General features: G+C 33.5%; 1 protein-coding gene across 1 annotated transcript in view; it reads right to left on the bottom strand.

The window, feature by feature from the left end:
• Positions 1 to 14,801, bottom strand: part of LOC118198482 (neprilysin-2-like) — a 123,805-nt gene that overhangs the window by 10,121 nt on the left and 98,883 nt on the right. The window contains exons 17-19 of the mRNA XM_035370178.2: positions 10,696 to 10,835; positions 7,231 to 7,290; positions 2,868 to 2,978 (exon numbers count right to left, since the gene is read on the bottom strand). Of these exons, the coding sequence (XP_035226069.1) occupies positions 2,868 to 2,978; positions 7,231 to 7,290; positions 10,696 to 10,835 (311 nt within the window). The remainder of the gene's footprint in view (positions 1 to 2,867; positions 2,979 to 7,230; positions 7,291 to 10,695; positions 10,836 to 14,801) is intronic.

The following is a 14,801-nucleotide window of genomic DNA, read 5'->3' as shown; positions in this document are numbered from 1 at the left end:
GCAGTGTCAGTGATGGTTGATTTTGATCTTTATTTTTCTTTAATTTCGAAGTAATATTTTCAGTTTTTGCATAAATTTCACAAAAAATGAATTTTTTATCACTTTTCTATGATTATATTTAAGTGTAATTGCAACCGAGTACACAATCTCTTAAATTCAGAACTGTAACAAACATTTTGAAAAAGCCTCTTGAACGAGATTCCAGTAATTTTAAAATGAGTTATCGACTATTAAAGCGTGCATACATATCTCAGAGTACCTTATAAGAAAGTGAAACTGTCAGGCATTATTAAAGTAATTTATTGGCTTCAACAACGCATGCGTGCTGCATTTTTGAAAAATATTTTCCAGGAATGTATAAAACCATTACTCATAGCAGTCTTTTTCGAGAATATGTCTACACAAATAACTCGTTTTTTAGCCTTATCAATGGTTAAAATTTTTCATGGGAAATGCCGATCGAATCAAAAGCCACAGTGTTTAATTATTACAAAATGAGCTGAGGTACACACACACACACACAAAATTGAAACAGTATAAAGTAAGGATAGCATATTATTGTTTCTCTGGTCATTTTAGTGAGGATAAATATTACATTAGCTACATTCTAAAATCCTCAATTCAATGGAATTATATGATAAAATAGGCTAATTTTTCCATACATTAAATTTTTTTAGAAGTGTTGATTCACTAGGCATAATTTGATTTGGTTTATTTGATTATGGCAAAGCACTCGAGAGCTATCTGCCTAATGGAAGAGATGCCTTTGTGGAGGACTGTCTAAAGGGAACTGGTTCGTATACAGTTGATACCATAGGACAGAATATAATTAAAAACTTCTAACAGCGGCAGAAACACGCCAGTGTTAAACTTAAAACTAGAGGGGAAGAAAAAAAAATTTTTTTTAATCTGAAAGTGCTTAGATTTTAAAGGTAGCCCAAACGGGTTTGTTCAAGTTTTTTTAATGCTTTGACTGAGCTTGAAGTCTACCAGTCTGTATTCCCTTCTACTAACCCATTTCTTTTTGTCTTTTCAGCTTTATTAATAAGCAAAATTTTCTTCGCATTCACGCCATACAGAATTCCAAAGCAAAATTACAAAAATTTTAAGAGCGGCATATGTTTTAGAATTCCTGAATAGTATTAAGGATTGGAATGCCTTTTTCTATTTTTTTCAGTCTTTTCTCAATTTACCGTCTATATTCAGTCTTTAGTTACCGTCTATATTCAGTTTTCTTAATAAGATGGCTTGCAAAATGTTTTTCTTTTTATTATCAACGTTCTGTGTGTTAAATGTATTAATTTCACCTTACGCCACATAAAACTGAACTCAACAGTAAAGTCGCAATGTATTTAAAAACAGCATATATTTAGAATTTAAGATATACCGTCTCGCTCGCTGAAGATAAAAATGTTTTATTCCGTGCAGTAGTTTCCTTCGCGCTTCCAAATTCTTATTAATAACACTTTGCTCGACATCGTTAAAAAATTTCAGAAATGCTTTTCAAAATATAAAATATAAAATTCAAAATTTGAACTTCCAGGTGCACATGCTCGCGTGCAGGACTACGTTATTCAAAATGTCATGGCTTTAGTTATCGTCTTTTTTTCACAATGCGAGGAACTTAACACATATATGCAGGTTCTTTATTATTTAATTTCTTTAAAAATAATGCAGGGCTATAATATTTGGCGGTAACAGTTTGAAAAGTGCAACAACCATTTATTGCGGACGATGCAAAATCTTGTTTCGTGTGTGTGTGTGTGTGTATGTGTGTATTTAATTATGGCAAAGCGCACTAGGGCTATCTGCCTAATGGGAGGGATGCCTTCGTGGAGGACTTTCTAAGGGAAACTGGCTCGTATACACGTTACACATGGGGAAAACCACGAAAACGCCCATGCAGCCAGCCCGTTCGCGGGATTCGAACCTCGGACCGAACTACCAGTGTTCAGCGTCTTTACCGCTCGGCCGCTGGTGGGCTCTTGTTTCGAGACTAATAGCTTATTTGGCCTAACGCCTTTTCGGCTAAATAGGCAGGGCCAGAAAGCTGAAATTGACTTAGATACTGCAAAGTTGTTTGTTTATCTCGGACTAAACAGATTCTAGATCACTAGAATTCATCTATATTACAAACTCCAGACCTCAAGTTTAATATTATAAGACTTTGTAACAGTAAAACTATAACCATTCTTCAGTATTATCAAAATTGTTGCAAAGCTAAATATCATTTTTCTTTCAAAAATGAAAATTGTGGTTCCGTTTTAGTTATGCACATTATTTAAATAGGTTTCGATATGTGCGTAATATGGCTATGATTTAGAATGCATACTTTCAATTTTTCCTGAAATAACTCTAAATTAAGCTTTAGTGCTGTGAAACCCACCAGCCGCAGAGAGCTCAAATCGCTAGTATTTCAATCGGGTTTCAAATATCAGCGAATAGGTAAAGCTGCATAGGTTACCTTGGTGATTTTTCTCCCTGCAACGTGAGGGTTGAGTTATCTGAATTATGGGAAAGCACGCGTATCTACCTAAAGGAAAAAGGGAAAGATGTCTTCGTGGAGGAATACTTTAAGAGAAAATGGCCAGTATTTATGTCATTAACGGGAAAAACCATGATCCCCTCCATGCAGTCACTTTCTTCTTCGGGATTAAAAATCGGATCAAACCAGCGTTCAGCAGTTTTGCCACTCATTTAAGGGTGGGTCTACCATGTGCATCTTAAATACAAACACGTTTGCTTAGCAGCTTTTCTGTGAAGGCGACCCTTTTCTTAGCCGTCTGCTTTAACACAAACTAAATAATCGAAGCGAAAAATTACATGTCCTGCAGCTTATGTCTAGCCATTTATGACTGCGAACTTACGTTTGCTGCACTTATCCAGAACAATTGTTTTGGTGTGTACTTCAATCCTGGAAGCTTTTTCTCTTTTTTTTGATTTGGCCAGTCCGTGTCATTTAACCAGAGATTATATGCCTGTAAAAAATAAAGGAAAAAAAAATGTTTTATTAGTGAATCTAATAAATTAAAACTCGGCAATGAATTTGGTTATAACAGCTGATAATTAACGTAACCAGTACCCATCTATGGTTCTTTAGCAAAATTACACGATATATAAAGTGTTTATTCTAATTTATTAAAATTAATCATTTATTTTATTTAATTAACATACAGTAATTGACGATCAACCGAAAAGATATCCGTACGTAACTCGCAAATAGAAATCGAAAAGAAATATCCCACAGAAGGTTTTTTACACATTTTTAGAACGACTTCCAAGTCGTTAAAGAGTATGTTTTGAAATTTTATCTTAATTTTATCTTAATTAAGTATCCAAAATTGAATATAAATTACATGAATGATATTGATGACTTTAATAAAGAACTGAGAAAAGCATGGGAAGAAATATCCTGAAATTCATGGGTCATAGAAATTTTATAAGATCTGTATGCTGATCAGAAATATAGTAATTAATATCCAGCATAAAATGATATTGCAGGTTTAACTATAAACGGCATTAAAAGATTTAGAAATGCTTCGGTGGTGTATTTAATTACTGCAAAGCACACTAGGGCTATCTGCCTAAGGGAAGGGATGCCTTCGTGGAGGACTTTATAAGGGAAACTGGTTCGTATACACGTTACACATGGGGAAAACCACGAAAACACCCACGCAGCCAGCCCGTTCGCGGGATTCGAACCTCGGACCGAACTACCAGTGTTTAGCGACTTTACCGCTCGGCCGCTGTAAAATGCTTCGAAATATATGATCTGAATGCGTGTTAACAAACTGGATTAGACAAAAGGAGGAGTAAGATTTTACAAGCAAAATATTATTGCTTGATTCAATGAATGTTTTAAATCTTCTTCGCCATCATTATCATATTACAGGACATGCAGATATTCTGGACATTTAAAATCCAATAAAGGAAAATGTTTGGCCACTAAAAGGCTGTAAAAGGATTGAAACAGTTGTTTGTGACTGTAATATACATAAAATAAATTGGTTTCAAAAATTAAGGAAAAACCCAAAAGATAGCGATAACTCGTTCACAAATAAGCCAATTCGTATAAAATTTGAATATATTGTCAAATAGGTTCTTGAGTAAAACTGCAGTATGCAAATTAGTAGTGCGTCATCTGCGATAAGCATAAAATTGAAAATTTGAGAGCAAGCCTGCAAATTTCGCTGTGATACTGAGATAAGAAATCTGGGAGTACCAATTCGTAACAATGACTTTTAGGCATCATTTGCTCGAAGACATGCAAAAGATAGCTATTGGGAGACTAGACGCAGGACAAAGTCAGACAGAAGTGGTCAGATGCCTAAATGTGAGTCTTCTGTAGGTCATAGACTTTGACAACAATTTCTAACCACAGATTCGGCATCCAGAAGGCTCAACTAAGGACAGCCAGCAGCTACGACGAGCACCTATGATCGATATTGGTTGCTATGCGCACGAAGGAATTGAAGGTAATTTTTTTATACCAAACTGACACACCCTACTTGTTTATTTTATAAATATGCTAATTTCTATAGTACTATAATTTTTTGGTAATTTCTTTTGGTCTTATTTTATACCTTACCACATATTGCATGAGTCAGTTTCATTAAATTCTACAGGTAACGGCCCACCAGCGGCCGAGCGGTAAAGTCGCTGAACACTGGTAGTTCGGTCCGAGGTTCGAATCCCGCGAACCGGCTGGCTGCGTGGGTGTTTTCGCGGTTTTCCCCATGTGTAACGTGTGTACGAGCCAGTTCTCCTTAGAAAACCCTTCCTTTAGGCAGATAGCCCTAGTGTGCTTTGTCATAATTTAATAAACCAAAACCTCTTGACGAAACCAGTCTTTCCTTTTATCTCATATCTTCGAAATGCCTAGCCTCTAAAGACATAAAGGCTCTGATGGAATGGATTGAATTGGATTATTAAGTTACAGCAAAGCAGGGCTATCTGCCTAAAAGGAAGGATGCCTTCGTGAAGAAATTTCTAAGGGAAACCAGCTGGCATACACGTCACACATGAGAAAATCTACGAAAACGGCCATGCAACCAGCCCGTTTACCGGGATTCGAATTCCGGAGTCAACTACCAGTGTTCAGCGACTTTACCGCTCGGCTGTTTGTGGACCTTTATGAAATGGAAGGCGATAACTTTATTTAAAATGATTGTTTCGAAAAGTTGGATGCTTTTTAATATACTTGCAGAATGCCTGAAGAAAAAATAAATTTTTGCGTAAAATTTAGTATTTGTACTTTTTTTCTAATTTAAAACTTTTTAATCTTATGATATTTGATTCTTTCGATTTAAAAAACTAAAATATAAATAACATTTTAAGAAACCAAATGTAGGATAAAATTGTGTAAAGCAATGGGCACACTGATAAAACTGTTTAAAGCAGTGTATGCAAGTCATCCTAAGTTAAAATTTCGGTTATGCATCTCTCTTATTTATATATATCTTTTCTGAATGGAACATTGAAAGGCGTGTTAAGTGTGCTTTACTGTATTTTCTCTTTTAATATATGCAGTTTTCAAATGCATAGTAGTCTGTGTCACAAACTATTCTTCCGAAAGAAACGCAATTGAAATAAATAAAATGAAATTCTGGAAAATTTATATTAATAAATATATTTAAAATGCTCAGTTCGAATGAATAAATAGAAAATTTTATAATAATTATCTTACGAGACAATGCAACACTAACAATTAAAATAAAAATTTAAAAATTTAAAATTTTCCTAAAATAGTAATTTTCACTAAAAATATAGTATAAAGAAAACTATTTGAAAACAAAAATAAACGACGCGCCTTTGATTTAAACTATGCGGTTAGAATGAGCAACTAGAAACTTTTAAAACAGTTATTCGAAAGAAACTATGCAGCTTAAACAATTAAAATAAATTCCAAAAAGAAGCCTCGAGGCTTTGCCATAATTAAATAACCTAACCTAACCTTTTTTAATCATAACCAGTGTATTTCGATACGGAATCTTTTCCTCTAGACAGATGACATCTTGGCCTTCAACGAAAAATTCTGGCTAGCTTTTAGGAATTTTATAGTCAGAAAGTGTTTCTGCCAAGTGAACGAAAACTGCCAAAACCGCAAAAACGTTAAGTCGTTAATTCAAACAATGAAAACTAATAAAACTGAAGCTGGATTCTATAACCATAGAATCAAATGGAAATTTAATTGAGAAAGCGGTTTGGAGAAGAGAATTCCATGAACCTAGCTTAATCTGATTAAACTGCTAGCTTTGATTTTCTTTCTTTCTTTTTCACTTTACAGTCGGCTAAATTAGCTATTCCAGTAGTCATATTTTAAATGTTCATATAAAATAATTTTTTATGTCCATATCTTTTTAATATAATTTTAAATGTCCATATCTTTTTAATGTTCATAAATATCCATACCATCTTGCAAAGACCATATTCTTGTGGTCTTTGCAAGATGCCCTAGCTTCTGGTTAGAAATACGCAAGTTACAATTATGTGCGTAAATAACCGTAAAATATTTATTCTTTATACAAATAATCAAATAATTAAACGACTGTTTTTCTTCCTCTTTGAATAAAAAGTGTTTTTAAATATGAGTTTACCTGCCAATACTTGTTACTAATCATCTGTTATATAAATATCATTGTAAAAAAAAAAAAAAAAAAAAAAAAAAAAAAAAAAAAAAAAAAAAAAAAAAAAAAAAAAGGGGCAAATACTAATTTACCAGTGATTCCTAGAATTTATCACAATTAGGTGGTATAAATGTGAAAAATGTTTTATTTAGAGATTTTATCATATGAATTTTACTGTAAATTCCCGCTTTGTTTTATTGTGGTTCTGCTTTTTGCGCCTCATTTTCTATCTCTGGGCATTTATAAATAAAAATTATTCGCTGAATAGAGACGTTTTAAAAGTATTCTCATAGATATTGACCATTTACTGGTGATGTGTTTTAGTAAACAGATTTAGTAAAGGCCGAAAATGGAAAAGTTTAAAAGCATCTTTCCGAAATAATCTTTATTATAACTTCATGTTAGTATAAACAGACATTAAAAGAACTTTCATTTTCGTTCAGTAAATGCTAGGATTTCTCGTTTGGAAACTTTAACTATAAAAATGTCAACTCTCAGTTTTAACACACATTAAAGTTCAGTTTCTTCTGTATTATAATTGAAACTTTAATAATAATAGTAATTTTCTGCTCTCAAAGGGTTTAGGCTTTACATGCATTCTTACCTTATAAGCGGCTAGAAAACCAGTATTGTCAGCTATATATTGAGCCATAGTGTAATCTACCTGCGAAAGATATAATAGCTTCAAAATACATTCAAGATTATTTTCCCAAAAAGAACAGGAATGTACCAAAAAAACAGGAATATACTAAAAAAAACAGGAATGTACTAAAAATCAGGAACGTACAAAAAAAAAAAAAAAAAAGAAAAGAAAAAAAAAACAGAATGTACGAAAAAAAAACAAGAATGTACCAAAAAAAAAACAGGAATGTACCCAAAAACAGGGATGTAAAAAAACAGGAATGTTTGCAAAAAGAATGTATCCACAACGGTTATGGAGAATAAACATATATTGCAAAATTTTGTATTCACTTTTACGGCGAATGCACCATAAAACAAACTTTTTACTACTGAAGCATACTCGCATTTTTGCTTAAGGCTACCTCTTCATTTACGATACCAGAATTTTTTAAGTACTTTTTAGTGCATAAATATTACATTCATTTGCACTTTTTTTTTCCGCAATTAGGGAAAGTGAAGCAAAATGAAACCCAGCAGGTTTTTAAAGTAATATATAAATTTATAAAATATAGTTTATAAAGCAGATAATCTCAGCACTCCATTTCAGATTATGTTACTAGATCAATTAATAGGAAAAGACAGTAGCAGAGTGTTATGTTCCAATTACATAATGTTTCGGCTACGCGGGACTTGACGTCAAACGGGACAGTTCTCAGAACCCGCACATTTCCAGTAAACCCATGTAGCTAGCTTTGGACGCCAAACAGTAATCGATTATTCCTCAGACTGGCATCACATGATCCTTTAGAAGCAGAACTTTCGTCTGATTGGTTGATCTCTAACCGGGACAGAGCTCCAGCCGAGACATTTTCGGTGTGGTTTGAAAAAATACCGCGTAGCCGTTTCTGTAGCTAGGCGGGACTTCGCTTCCAACGGGGTTCTTTTTTCTAGGAATCCTCCCGTTTAGACCAGTGCTACCAAAATCTCGATTCTCAGAAAAGTCCCGTTTAACATGGACTCTCGACAGATGTGATAACCTACGTAATGTTAGGAGAATCAATAGACAACGAATGGATTCGAAACGATAAATTTATGCCCCAAGTTTAATTTTAGAAAAATCTGTAGTATAAAAAAAGAGAAAATTACCAGTACTAAATAAGTAAAACGGAAAGGAAATATTAAAATATAGTTATTTTATCTCGTGTGTTGCTCTACTCATAAGCGATAAGTGACGGTGGACGTGGGCACTGACCCTTTGTCATAACGCTCTATCCATAAAGAAAAACGGAACTAATTCCGCAATATTTTCAAAATAAAATTTTAATTGTGTTTATATAATACTTTACTGTTTTTACCATTTATGGCCCAAGGTTAATTTTAGAAATAAAAAAGAGAAAATTGCTAGTATTAAATAAATAAAACAGAAAGGAAATACTAAAATATATTTATTTTATCTTTTTATGTTGTTCTATCCACATGTAAAAACGGAATAAAATTCAGAATATTTTCAAAATAAAATTTTAATTGTGTTCACAAATCACAAAATCACAAAATTTTTAAAAGCAGCACAGTAGCGTATGTTTGGAATTCACTATTAAGTGTTGGCATACATTTTCAGCTTTCTTTTTCAATCTTTTCTGAGTTAACATGGCTAACAAAATTTTTTTTTGCCTTTTAAGGTTCATTTTAATTTTCTAACCCACTATTTTAAGTTAAATTACTTTTCTGTAACAACTCGTTTCTTTCCCTGCCAGGATGTAAGTTTTCCACTGCGGTATATTCAAATTAGGTAGAAAAAAGAAAGTACTTAATGGTTTGGAGGGAGCGTGTTCTGCCTGCTTGAAGGACACGTTGCTAACTTTGATTATCTAACGACTAGAATTCTGCTGCGTTGAGTTATGTTTGCCATGGAGCTTGTTTACGCCGACTTCGGTCGGAACCAGCCTGCGTGCTAATTTAACTTTAAAACCCTTAATCTATATTTAAATTTCATTCATTTTAGTTTACCTTTTATATTTGATTTAAAACTGTGTTTTAAGTGTTTAAAGCTTTGATTTAAAGTGTTGGTTTCTGTAAGTATAGATTGTTGCCAGTTGTCTTTTTAAAGTTGTGGTCTAATTGCATGTTAACAAAGATCCAATATTATAGTCTTTTTATTATTTTCTTATCTGCTATCTTTATTTATTAAATTCAATATTACTCTTTTTCCACTTACGCCACATGAAATTGAATTCAATAGCAAAAAGACAAAATATAAACAACTTATCTTTAGAATTCCGGATACAGTGTTAGTAGTTGCGATACATATTTTTATATTCGCTATATTATTTCTATAGAAACTAGCTGCTCGCGCGGCCGTGGCAGCTAGCTTTTTATTACGTAAAAATGTTTCTTATGTACTTAGCAGCTAGTTTACATTATGTAAAGAATGTGTTTAATGATACGTAGAATGTGGAATAGTGCAAAATAATATTAGAAGAATTAAAATAGAAATTATATAAGAAAGATAATTCAATGTATGGAAACTTGCTTATACAGGATATTTTGAAAGAAATGAAAAGAAATTTAGAGTAATAAAGCACATAGGGGGAAAAATTTGAAAAGAAAAGGGGTAAACATAGGGGTTAAAACTAAACTTTATATCAAAAACGGTCTGAACGAAACTTTTTTTCCCTCAGGAATAAATTGAATCCCCCCCCTCTCAGAAATAAAGTGAATTGTCGCCCAGACGATATAGTGGTTAGGGGAGCCTGACTAAGGACCGAAGTGTCCGGTTTCGAATCCCATAGAAGACAGGGATGTTTGTTCCCTGAGAAGACATGGATCCCGGAGAAAACATGGATCCCGGAGAAGACATGAATCCCGGAGAAGACATGGATGTTCGTTCCAGGAGAAGACATGAATCCCGGAGAAGACATGGACGTTTGTAGATGTATAGTGTCGTTGCAGCAGGGAGTTACTCTAAATATGTGGCGAGCCGAAAGTTCTCTCACGTGGATTGGTGGAAGAGGAGAGGGGTGGGAGACTAGCGATCCGCCCCTGGGATGCTCTTCCTCAAAACTGAGGGTGGAAAATAGAAAATCAACCTTTCTTCGGAGTAGGCTCTGGCAAACATTGTTCCATGTAATATGGGCAGGACAACAACAAAATAAAGTGAATTAGTTATTTATTTCTATTTTTTTTTTTTTTTTTTTTTTGTTAACCCAAAGTTGCCAAAAAGTATAGGTTCCCTTTAAACAATAACAAGTAGATTGATCTTCAAATGATCTTAAAAAATTCTTCCAAATATACATAACGCTTTTACGTCCTTTCCACCTTGAAGAAGATTAACTTTTATTTGTAGCATTTCTTTATAAAACTCTTCGTTTGTGAGCTATATCACATTATTGCCTTAAATGGTAAGCTTTGAAGAGGGCAAAGAGAAGAACAGCTATTCGAATTTTCTTACCTTTAAATTTAATCCATAGTTTTGTTTCTTGTAAGTAAAATACTGATCTTGGAAGCAACTGACTTCCGATTCAAACTTTTCTCGCAATTTTGGAGTGGTCCACCAAGTGACGTGTTTACCATCTTTATCATAGTCCTTACCTGTGACGATAATATTAGTATTAAAAATGTAGCACAGAAAAGACACCTTTCTCATTTTTCATAGCATCAACCATAGATATATATTAAACGAAGTGAATGGAAAGTATAAAGGATAATAATAAAGTATCGTAAACGATACTTTAATATTATGAAGCTTCCGATACCTTTTCCAACACTACTGAAGAGCAAACAACAAAGAGCAAAAAACTCTTTTGAACAGCTTTACTTAAATAAGCATAAAAATAAACGAGAAAATGATCTCGGATTAAATCTACAACTGTGGCGCCCAATATATTAGTTAGGTAAATCGATTAACCTGATGTGTGATGATATTTAAAAGCATGATAAAAACAGTTATCTTTCCTTAATAACAAGCATTTTAAAATATAAACCCAGAATCTGGCAGGAGTTCGGAAATAATTCTGTTTTTTCGTTGTCCAACTGGTTCCTTGCACTTGCACAACTCCCGTGCGTTTTGCTTTTTCAGGATATTTTAAACAGCAAAAACGATATAATGAAAACTGCTTATGAGAAAGGCTAATTAATTCGAAATTTGCGAATTATTTCGATAGCAATGGGCAACTACTTCAATCAACATGTCGAAATACTCGAGTACTTTTTGAAAATAACAAAAACCGAAATTCATTTAAAATAATCGATATTTGTTCGATCGACGATTTACATGATTTTGAGATAACTTTGAAAAGAAACAAGGCTAAAAATCTTAAATCGCTGGAAATTAGCGAAAAAGTAATGATAAAATCCGATTGGTAGCATAGCATTTCTTTTCTTTCTTATACTCCTGATCTCGGATCAGGTATTGTGGTTAAAAGGAAGATGGTAGCTTTTATAACTGGCTAAGGCCTTGAGCACTATATAGGTAGGTACTTTTACATTACAACTCTTTCATCGCAAATCTTTTCCTGAACACTCTAGAGGAGTGGGCTGATCCAAGGGTCTCTTACCTTTTTTTTTTTTTCTTAACCTATACCTCTCACAGAATTTCCTTATCGATAGTATTTTATTAATTTTTTATAGTATTTAATCGATATTTTTATTACCCCCATGCTACAAATACACTACACGCTTACAAACATTTGTGCCTTCTCCGGGATTCGTCCCCCGACCCAATTATATGGTAGCCGCCACCATTATTCACCACATTTTTTAGAGTGCTCACATTTTAGATCTTACAATAAAGATATGTATTTTGTGTTATTATTCTGCACCACTTGGAAAGAAACCCTTCTCTTCTTTTCTACCACCTAAACCTGGGAAGAATTCCAAGAAAAAATTTCCGAATACATTGGAAAAGATTTCCGATAAGCATACACTAGTAGTTCGGTGCGAGGTTTGAATTTCGCGAACGGGCTGGCTGCTTGGGGTTTTCTCCATGTGTAATGTGTATACGGGCCAGTTTCCCATAGAAAGTCCTCCAAGAAAGCATCCCTCATCTTAGGCAGATAGCCCTCGAGGCTTTGCCATAATCACACACACACACACACACACCGATAAGCATACAAAGTTTTGCGCATTGTATCTGAGAAATTCCGCAACAACTGAAAATTGTTTTAGCAGTGCTTTTGGTTGTCTTAGCGCAAATCTAATGGGAAAAAAATTCGTTTAATATTGCTTTAAGCTTCATAAATAAAACATATTATCTTTTGAATGAATAGGATGCAGAGGATCGAATTTTGTGAACATATGTTTTGAATGAATATCATTCCAAAAGTGTTTTCTCAGATTATAAATTTTGTTGGTTATTATACATCTGGAATTTGCAAATCTGCAATGATCAGATTAACCGAGGCGTCCCTCAAATTTATTTTGACAGCTATTTCATCTTTAATTTAAAACGAGTCGACCATACACTATTTCTGTTTAAAAAATAAAAACATTTACTATTTTAAGGCTTAAAAATGACTTCTCCACAAAATATAAAATTTATTAGCAGTGTTTTTTAGCTTGATTTTATTTTCAAAATCTTTGGTATCCCATTTTCAAGTTATCTGATGATGGCTGCATCTGGAACTTCATGTTTTTGTTTTTGTTTGTATTCGCAAATGATTCAGCTCAAACTATCAATAAAATATTTTAACCGTGATAGTATTCAAATTACTTGAGAAGTAGGAGTGCATATGTGAAATATGCTCTAAGTAAATGAGTTCAAATGAGTAAATGACGACTATACAAAATTCATCCTCCTGCGGAGTTACATGAGGCTATAATCATTATTTCATAGATCCTTCCAACAGTGCGTTGAGACATATTGAGGTAGAATGCATGCGGCTTACATTTTGATAATGTTAATTTGAAGATCTAAAGAATACGGTACTATTCGGTTTCGAGGGCTATAAAAAATCGCCAAACTATTGTTGATGCCAATGCTGCCAAAAATAATTGCGGCAACCCTAATAATTGCGGCAAGAAAGGAAGTATAATAGTAAATAACTATTTAAGATTGATGTTTTAATTTAGATGAAAAGTTAATTTCATATAATACTTTTTTATCATTATATAATTTATATGAAAAAGGCTAAACATGACTGAATGGAAGCATAAGAGTAAATAACTATTTCAGATCATTATTATAATTTATATAAAAATTGCTAAACATAACTGAATGGATGCCTGCATCGCTATTTCGCTACCGACTTATCGCTAAAGCATAATTTCATCTCGTTGGTTGTTCAAACGTAATTTTCTATAATGAATGATGCCTTTTGTTTGAAAATGTTCTCCGTAAAGTGCAGAATTGCCGCTCACTTATTTGTTTGCCGCTTTTTACAACGGTAAAAACAATTGGATTTTTGTCAATTTTCTTTTACTTTTCAAGTGAAAATAGGTCGATGATAGATAAAGTCAAGGGTGTGCGCAGTGCCATTTTTGTGCAATTCTGGAATTTTTTTTAAAGTGAAAATAGGCCGATGTGCACATGGAATTCATGCAATTCTTAAAAACGCGCCAAGCGCGTTTTTAAGAACCAAGAATACTTATTAATTCCAACTAAAAATATTTACAAGAGTTCCGTTCATCGAAAATGCCAGTAAATATACAATCACATGAATGCTAATGTAATGGTTATATAGGGTTATAAGCACATCATTTCCACTAATATCGTTTCTTAGAATGGTGTATTGGTGTATTTAATTATAGCAAAGCACACTAGGGCTATCTGCCTAAAGGGAGGGATGCCTTCGTGGAGGGCTTTCTAAGGCAAACTGACTCGTATACACGTTACACATGGGGAAAACCACGAAAACGCCCATGCAGCCAGCCCGTTCGCGGGATTCGAAACTCGAACCGAACTACCAGTGTTCAGCGACTTTACCGCTCTGCCGCTGGTGGGCCTTCTTAGAATGGACAAACGGTTTCTTGATACTTTGATACTTTGGTGGTTTTCTTGGCATTCAGCAGGATGATTCGTTCCTGCTCTTGCCAGCATCCTCAGAGAATCCCGACTGGACCTGACATATGATGAAGTCCGAAAGATGAGAGTTCTCCATACGAGGTCAAACGCTTTTATTTCCCAGAATCCTATCCTATTGTAACTACCATGTAAGTAAAACTAATGACCAAAATTCTTACTGATTTTTCAAACCGGTTGAATGCAACTGGATGAAATTGCTTGGACTAATACATAGTTTCTTTCGAATAACTGTTTTAAAAATTTCTATTTACTGATTCGAACCGCATAGTTTAAATCAAAGGCGCGTCGTTTATTATTTTTTTTCCAAAAGTTTTCTTTATACTATATTTTTAGTCATAATTACTATTTTAGGTAACTTTAAATTCTTAGACTTTTATTTTAATTGTTAGTGTTGCATTGTCTCCTCAGATAATTATTTTAAAATTTTCTATTTATTCATTCGAACTGAGCATTTTAAATATATTTATTAATATAAATTTTTCCAGAATTTGATTTTATTTATTTGAATTGCGTTTCTTTCGGAAGGATACTTTGTA

Source organism: Stegodyphus dumicola, chromosome 11 (assembly GCF_044657685.1).
Source record: "Stegodyphus dumicola isolate Sdum_Otavi_A_Nest chromosome 11, ASM4465768v1".
In the NCBI taxonomy this organism is placed as follows: Eukaryota; Metazoa; Arthropoda; class Arachnida; order Araneae; family Eresidae; genus Stegodyphus; species Stegodyphus dumicola.
The sequence above is the reverse complement of the archived record's forward strand: the minus strand, read 5'-3'. Positions and strand labels throughout refer to the sequence as shown.